Source organism: Corvus moneduloides, chromosome 7 (assembly GCF_009650955.1).
Source record: "Corvus moneduloides isolate bCorMon1 chromosome 7, bCorMon1.pri, whole genome shotgun sequence".
Classification (NCBI taxonomy): domain Eukaryota; kingdom Metazoa; phylum Chordata; class Aves; order Passeriformes; family Corvidae; genus Corvus; species Corvus moneduloides.
Window position 1 is genome coordinate 11,817,044 of NC_045482.1, and position 8,948 is coordinate 11,825,991.

The 8,948-nt window shown below is 38.0% G+C and overlaps 1 protein-coding gene across 2 annotated transcripts; it reads right to left on the minus strand.

The window, feature by feature from the left end:
• Positions 1-209: 209 nt before the first annotated feature.
• Positions 210-8,945, minus strand: KCTD18 (potassium channel tetramerization domain containing 18). 2 transcript variants are annotated; one of them, XM_032113796.1, is made up of 7 exons: positions 8,830-8,945; positions 8,090-8,287; positions 6,647-6,858; positions 5,553-5,746; positions 4,439-4,533; positions 3,998-4,100; positions 210-3,278 (listed from the first exon to the last, which is right to left on the minus strand). In XM_032113796.1, exons 2-7 carry the CDS (start codon positions 8,244-8,246, stop codon positions 2,744-2,746), a joined length of 1,296 nt encoding a protein of 431 aa, XP_031969687.1. In that variant the 5' UTR covers positions 8,247-8,287; positions 8,830-8,945; the 3' UTR covers positions 210-2,743. The 2 variants fall into 2 exon arrangements, with proteins under 2 accessions (XP_031969687.1, XP_031969689.1); XM_032113798.1 differs by lacking the exon at positions 8,830-8,945 and adding an exon at positions 8,503-8,709.
• Positions 8,946-8,948: the final 3 nt, after the last annotated feature.

Genomic DNA, 8,948 nt, shown 5'->3' on the forward strand with positions numbered 1-8,948 from the left:
AAGTCCCCTCAATTAGCAAAGCAAATGCAGCTGTTTGGCCTCACTCAAACACAAACATGGAATTCCCACTGCACTTCATGCTCTTCCAGAAGTGGAAAAACACCTTAAAGGGGCAGTATTTTAAAGCAGATTGAATCTGTTTATCTTTTGTGTAAGATTAAATTAAGAGTAAGGGCAGAACCCAGCAAAATAAAGATCCAAACACGCAGTTGGAAAACTAAAAAGCAAAGTAACTTTATACAAGTCAAGCTTTTTGGAAAACTTACATTAGTTAACCATGTTTGGGGGAAAAAAAAAATACTTAATGAGCTTGAAAATGTCACCTTGAAAGAAAAATTAATTATTCTGGAATTGGAGTAACTTGTTGAACATGGTCTTTTCTGAACATGATCTCTTCTATAATGATTTATAATTTTACAAAGATTCAAAGTAAACCATTGTCACACCACTTGACAATGCATCTAGTTCCATTCACCACGAAGGTTAATGTTGTCCATCTATCATAAAACTGTTCAATATCACTCTTAGCAGTTAATAGAAATGGAACAAGATTCTATTATATAAAAAACATGCTGGAAGTGCCTACTTAGATAAGTTAAAAGACCAGGTTTACATCCCATCCAGTTAAAAATAAGTAAGTAAAATCAAGCCTTCTTTCTTTACCTCTTCACCACTTTCTCATTTCATCTGCTGAAATTCAAGGGGGTTGTTTTTTATTCTTTTAACCACAAGCTGGTATGTCCAGGACAAAGAGAAGACTCATTAATGCTGCTGTAATGCAAACTACACGAATGCTACTTGAAAAATACTGTGCTACAAAATAATTAAGTGAACACTGAGGTAGTACAAACTCATAAAGTCCTGTAGGAATATTCTCAAAGCTTTTTCTTCTATGTCTTTTCTCATCTAAATTATATTCTCTGATTCTATGTTTTTAGAAGCTTTCTAAATTCAAAAGTTGAAAGAAATCAGCCTTAGAAAGCATTGTAAAAAGATTTTAAGGTGCACGGTGAAGTGCTCAGCTGTTGAATAAATAGTGAAGTAGAACTCACACAGAAGATAAGTATTAAAAACTGTTTCAGTCAGATTATTATGAAAAACAAATTTCACAAACTTAGTCTCAGTGATGAATTGCATGTTCAATGAATAGTAGATTATATTATGTTAGTATCTTTCCATAATTTCTGCTTTGTCCTTTGTTCAGTGAAAGTTTTTTTGTTGAGACAGGAAGAGCCTTGGGATTGTTGATCTTCAGGTTTATTTTTAGAGAAGAAACACTAGCTTAAATACTCTAAAGGTCAGCTGGTCTTCCATATACACACCAATAGCAGAAACTATAGTCCTCTACACCTTTATAGTGCCTACTGCTCATGGCAAAATGTCTCCTTAAGAGTATGTTAGTACATGAAAAATTGGGTTTTTTTCACTTGTACAAATTATGTTTCAAGTCCTTATGGCTGGGATAAAAGCCTGAAAATGTGATGGCTTTAAGTGACCTAGCAAATAAAACATTTAAAGAACCCTTCTGTAATTCTAATAGTCTCAGGAATTTTTAGAACTTGCATTCTGGCAATGTTCTCAGTGTTCAGAGGCAGCTGTATTTACTGTGCTGGAGAAGCAAAAGCAGTCATAAAACCAGCAAAAAAACCCCAGCACCCAACTGTAAGCAAGGGTACAAAACAAAGCCAGGTTTTGTTCACTGATTTAAACAACTAAAAGGGCTCTTGAAAATCAGTGATCCAAACTTGCCTTTCCTCTGCTGATAGAAACATACAGCAGCTCTTTGTTTCACTATCATTACTCAACATCTGCCCTGGTACAAGAATGTCTCCTCCAGCTTGCACGAGGGGAAGAAGGGAGACTTTTACTTCAAACCGCGGCACTCCAACCTCAACTTCTGTGCTTTGCTGCCTGGAAGTTGAGGTTGTCCCCTCCTGATCTGAAGGGACCTGCAGAAGGACACAAAAAGCCAGGTGTAACTCAGACCCTGCAGCCCCAGAAAAGCCACCCCCCAGCGGTGTGACACAAAAATGCCGAGGCTGCACCGAGGCTGTACCAGTGGCAGATCACACCACGGTACTGTGTGTCTGTACATGTGTGCCCCTGGAAAAGCAGCCTTGTTACTCACACAGCACACTTCTTGCCTTCCTGTATTTCTGCATTTTTCTCTCTGTGTACAAGCACAGGTGATTCCTTTCATTGCTGCTAATAACAAAAATGGTGATTTACCCTCACCAGAAGTGACAGTGCATTCAACTTCTGGTGTCTCTGCAGCACTCAGTATGTTGCACACTTGTGGCAAACTTGTATCTAATAAAAGCTTATTTTTATCTATTTTTCCCCCACTTTAAAGGTACAAATTGAGGTTCACTGTAGTTAATGTTAACTGTAGTTGAAGTTGGTAAAGAGGTCTTCTTTAATGCTGTGCAAGTACTCACGTTAAGGTACAGCCCAACAGAAATACAAATGGGAGTTACTGGAATGTTAAACTGCATGTGCTCTGTTCTTGAGTGATTTTTTTAATCCATTTTTCTTCCTCCCTTCCCAACATCTAAAAAATATCTAGAAATAAAGCAGAAAACACACTTCAGTGCTCACTTAAAACAATTTCTTTCTGTGCTTTTCACTATCTTTTTCATCACAATTTTCTACCTAATCTTTGAATAAAGGATCACATGAGATGATGACCTCTTCTTTGACCATATAATGCAGAGCTGTCCAGTCTATCAGACTGAGCCAAACATTAGCCATCCACTTTATCATTCTTAAGCGTAATACTTTCTGCTAATACAGCTGGATCTTTCTTGTTTAGTACTGTAGAGGTAGTAGGAATTTCAATAGCAGCACTGTCCTGTTGGCTTGTTTTACTGGATGCAGAAGAAGGTGGCTGAGATGGTGTCACAAGAAAAAGCGGAGTCCTTTTCAGCTTCACTACACGGTTGTTCACAGGCTTCTTACTCTGTGCAGCTTGGAATGTCATTTGGCTCATTGTCCCATTGCCAGCACTCTGCCTTCCACAGACAGCCTGGGAATTGCTGGGCACTGATGTGCATGTTGTGGATGTGGTTTCAGAAGCTTCTTTGTGCAGCATCAAACTTTGACTATGGGGTTGTTTAGGAATTGCTGCAGAATATGAAGCATTGCAAGCAGCTACCTTTAATGAAGATGAATTCTTGACTTTTATGTGGGTACTTGTTGAGGGACCTGAGAATCTAATTGGCTTGGGACCCACTTTACATGGTAAACAGCCTTCCTCTTCAGTATAGTCAATTAATCGTCTGTAAAACAAAGAACTTCAATTTTAAAAATGAACTGTATACCTAAATTATTATTTTTATAACATTATTACAAAACAGACCATCTGCAACAGCCATATACAATTAGGTTTAAATGATACTGTAACAAGCATAAATTATGGTTCCCAACACTTCATGACTACAATCAGGGTTGCCTTTTGTGAATAGAACTATCAATCTCTTCTCCCTCTCTAAGATGACACATTAAAAACCGTAGCAGCGAGGTGGCTGTCGGCTGGCTCAGGTACCGGTGCAATGGCACCTGCAAAAGGCTGCTTTTAGGCAATGTATTGAGAACGGAGGTGTAATCAAAACTATTGCCATAAAACTGCAGAGAGGAAGTTCTAGAAATTCCTTCAAAAAAGAAGATATCTTATAGCAGTGAAAAATCAGTTAACCTTTTAAAGTTTTCACCTAAATTTCTGGTTTAGCAGTCCATTCAACTAATACTGCTCACTAGTTTTTGAAGTTACTCCTTGGCAGGCTGCTGAGATTTCTCAGCAGCCTAAAAAAAAATGTAATTTGTTTCTAGCAAGTTCAGTTGTGCAATTAAGCTCAGACATTTTATTAAAATGTAAATTAAAAAAACAGAAAGCTCAACGTGCATAGATACTTAAAGAACCTGAAATTATAGAGGGGTAAAAAACCAGACTGCACTGTATCTGTGCTTAAATTTAAGCCATTTATGCAAATCAGCATACCTTTTATAAACTGGAGGCATATGATGCAAACTGCCTCTCAGAGGGCGTTCTTCCAGAGTCCAACATTCAATCAGCTCCTGAGGCACTCTCCAGTAGCTGACACCTACATTTCAAAGCAATATTGTACAGATAAGCTGAGACAACACAGCCATGCATGTTTACACCTGACTAAATACATGAATACATGTATTTTATTATGCAGAATTTCAGCTCTGAACCTGCTGACATGAGCACTGCTTACAGCCAGCATGCTGCTTCATTCGTGTTAACTCCTGTCCCCTCTCTGAACATCCTGTAAAACATTTTCCCCCCTAAACAGACACTACTATTGTACAATGTTATGAATGAAAGTTTATCCAGAGTTTTTATTATACTTAATTGGTAAATATTTTTCTTATTTTTATGTTAAAAAGTAGTAACACTGAAATAAAAAATTATTACCTCTCCCTTCCCAGGCATTGAAAGCATCCATCATCTTTTTCAGCTCAGCTACTGAGTAATAGCTCCAGATGTATTGGATGTTATTTCCAGCTTCTCTAGAAACATTGTTTTAAATGTAACAGTTATGTGATTAGTTGGCTAAGTCCTTAAAAATGTACCACTGGTGAAATATATCATTGTTTTTACCAAATCCTAACTATAAGGACTTAGCAGTAAATGTTTTATAATGCAGAAAGGAAAATGTTACTCTGATTTTGGTTTTATTCAAATAAGAGGTGGTAACCCTCCTGTGAATGCCTATTGCCAAAAATGGATATTCATGAAAGAATAGATGTTCATAGAAGAATAATTACAGAATTAATTATGTAAAACCTATTTTTCTAGAATACATAGTAAGAGAACCGATACCTGATATATTATGTTTCTAAATACTCTTGGAATAAATATTAATGTTCCCAGCCTAAATTTAGGAAGTAATTATAAAGATGGTGAAGTATCAAGAGCTTTATCTTAATCAAAAAATGCACAGTGAAGTTCACTTCTGACACTGCACTGTGAGAGTGACAAAGACCAACTGCTTTCAGCTGTAAGTACAGGTCTACCAATAACTTCCAATTACTGCCATGTAAATACATTAATAGTGTAGTACAGCTGTACAGGTTCTTTAAAGAATTAAAACCATTTCCTTTCATCTTTGGTTCTCAGTGTTCAGCTATCTGAGAAGACTGCACAAAAGAACTGCATGAATCACAACCAACTTTGCAAATATTTCTGGGGGGTTTTCTGTAAGGGGATTTATTCACTGTATTTAGTGTAAATATTAGTAAATTTTAATTGTTGAGACATTTTAAAAATAGTAAGTCAAACAGAGTAAGAACTTACAATAACAGCATGCTAAACCACCTTGTGTATACTCTCAAATTCTGAACGTCCAGGCTTAGTTTTTCTCTTATTTGTTTAATGTGACCATTCTATTATCCAGCTGGAAAGATTCCTTCCACAGATTTATAGTACAATAATGCTGCATTATGCTACATATCATAATAATCAGGCATAATTATAATATGTATTTATTCTCACTTCACAGTGCTTTCATCTGTGACAGTCACCTTACCTTTTGTACATGCTTTTACTATGAATTTTCATTCCTAGCACCTTATTAATTGCATCAGTCCCATCAGCTCTTGTGGCATACACACCAATAATTTTACTTTCACAGCTTGCTCCGGAAGTGTTGAGATAGTGCAGGACCCAAACTGTAGGCTTGGTACAAACTAAATTGTAAGAATCACAGAAATCCAACAAAGCCTGGAAAAAACATAAAACATATAGAATACTAATAAGAATGCAGTATTTTCAGTTGAATGAGCTTTCATAATTAAGTTTTCTTAACTGTACCAGTGAGCTCTTTTACGTAAATCAAGGAGGCAGTTTTTCTAGAATAATGTCTGCAGTTATTTTTTATCTGATGTTACCAGAGAATGTTGTGAAACTAAGAGGTTCACAGAAAGGCAACAGAAATAGTTAAAGGCAAGGCAGCTCCTTAACATGCAGAGAAACTGAAAGGCCTGGAATTGTTTTACACCTTTCAAAAGGAAAAGAGGAAGAGAGAGTGTGAAATACAGAGAAAAGTAACTTGCTAAGAGAACACAGATGACTGTCAGGAATAACACAGCCAGACCTGGTAAGACAAGTTAATTTCCTACTAGTTAATTAGAATTAGATTTTAAGCTACAATACTCTAAAACCTGAGGATTTTAAATAATACACTAATTTTCTTTTCTCCTTTCTCATTCTAAAAAACCAGTCAAGTACATTTTGTCATTACAAGTTTTAGGATGAATTTGTAAAACTGAAAAAGAAACCCCAACCCAAACACCTTGAAGGGATCAAATCTAATTTCAAATAAAATTTGAAGCCAAATAGGAAACTAAATGTCCTTCCTACTACACAAGTTCTACAGCAAAGTTGCATGTATAACACTCAAACTGTTGCTGTATTGCAATGATGGTAAAAACTGGTGACCTTAACTATACTGACTGCATTACCAACTCTAGGATTTGTTAACATAAAACTCTGGATTTACTCATGATTTAGTGTGGTCACTATAAACTGCTAACTTGGACATTGTATAGCTTTAGTGTTTGGTGCTAATGAATGGCATGGGTTAGAAAGTTCAGCATTAAAAATGTTAAGAAATGTCAAGACCTTTTTAAGCTCTATATTGGACCTTGAAGAATATGTCTCCATTTCATTGGCCAAATGATCAGACAGACTGTATGGATAAGGGATTCCAAAATAATCTGCTTCCTCCTGCAGTGCAGTTCGAACTTGTTCATCTCCAGGAATCTGAACTTCTCCATGAAGATAGTCCAAAAGATATTTAAAGAGGTTTCCATCTCGATCAATTTGACATGCTCCTGAAAACATAAAATATTGTTTCCAGCAAGTGAAAACAAACATATCACATTCTACCAAATCATCAAACAGAGCCTTTTGTATAAAACTTCTGTACTGGTTTTACTTAGTAGGAATATACTGTCTTTACTCTTTTAATATTGTATTTTGTTTCCCTGGGATATTTGTTATTTGAAGATACAGTTCCTAGTGCAGTAAACATTTATTTGCATTTCAGTGAAATCACTAATCTACATAGGACCATAGCAACATACAACCTCAGCTGTGCTGTAATCTGCTTAAAATGCTAAAATCTAATTCTAGACGCATTTCTAATTCTAACTGCAGGTGCAGCTTTACTCACTATTGCAGGGATCTTTTCAATTTTGCTTCTAGACCATTTAAAAGTGTTAAAATTAGCATCAGTTCCAGTACACATCTAGTCAAACCTTCCCTGAATATTGCTCAATTGCTACTGTATTTGTTTCTTTTTCTCTCCTTTGCTTGAAGGGCTCAACCAACCAAACCATACTGTCTGTACAACAGGCTGTTCACTGCAACTGTGAAAGATGGTAGCAAAGTCCTGCTCTGTTATGCAAAGTCCATATGTTAAACATTTTAGGTATTTTAAACAGTCTAATGTGTGCAACAAGGCATTACTATTCTTCATCCATTGTGTCTTTTAACTGGACCTACTTTGGCAGGATTTCTAAGGCACAAACAAGTGTGAAATTTGACCCATGAATAGTTTTATTCGAACTTTTATATCAAGCCATGGTGGTGAAAAATGCAATCTTTACTGGGTAATGAAGTATTCTGAAACAAAGTATTCTGACCCAATTCTCCTTATGCAATGAACAGAGGGAATGAGATGCCTCTGGATAATATAAAGGTTCACAAACAGGATCCAAGATAAATGCCACATACTCTGCCAACTTCATTTTATCTATTTTCATATTCTCACTGAAGAAGTACATTCTAAAACCCCAGTTTGGATTGGAACAAGGCGGGGTAAGCACTGTATAAATGTGTGTGTTTGCAAGCATGAGTAGCCTTGTGGAATTTAGATGAACTACTTGTATGTATAAAGTCATGCATGCAGAATTGTTTTACATCCTGGAATTAGAAGCCAACAGATGCTCAGCAGACTGGGAAAAGAGATCTACTATAAAATGCATGAATATATATAAAAGCATGTATTTGCCAGAGAGTTCTGTGATCAGAATGTGATATTTACAGCTTCAACATATTTACCCGACTCATCCACTTTTAGAGGAAAGCGTCCACTAAACATGGAAGCCAGCATGGAATCCTTAAAGCGGCACAGAGACTCGCGCCTGGCTGTGTATAAGCAGCCTCGTACATTCAGTCGTAGGATATCCTGGACATCTTCAACCTTGCCCTCTTCCATTGCATTTGCCGCTGATGATGTTCATTACGAGCTACTGGAACCTAAAACAGAAACAAACAGAAGTCAAACTACTGCCAGCTACAGACTTAACATATCACATACAAGACCTAAGCAATAGTTCAGCTCCAGCATGTCTGTAACAGGAAACTGCTTTGAAAACAGTTCTGGAGACATAACAGTGCAAATAGCCAAATATTCTGCACCTTTACTGTAAAAAACTATGGCATTTTCCTTTGCTAGGAAACACAAAGCTTACCCTTTCGAGACAAATGGGCAAGCAGAGTTACATGGTCAGGGTGTGCGACCAGAGCTCTGGAAGGAAACCCTGGGTAATCCTGAGTACAGTTCACAGCACTAAAAATGCAGCTATTTTTGTACGAATGACAACGTGGCTTCTTTAAAAATCGATTTTTAATTAAGGCTGCTTTAACTTCCTGGGCCGCTCGCTCGCTCGCTCGCTCCCTCCCTCGGGGCGCTGCTCCGCAAAGAGCGCTCAGCGCAGCGCGCCCTCCCTCCCTCCGGAGCAGCCGGGGCAGCGCTCAGGGCCCGCCCGGGCGGGTGCCCCGCGGCCGCCCCGCGTTACCTGCGCGCCGCTGCCTCAGCGGCCGGGCCGCCCCGCGGGCCGCGCTCCGCAAAATGGCGGCGGGGAGGGCCGGGCCGAGCGGGGACAGCAGAGGGGCAGCCCGTGTGCCCCGGCCGCGC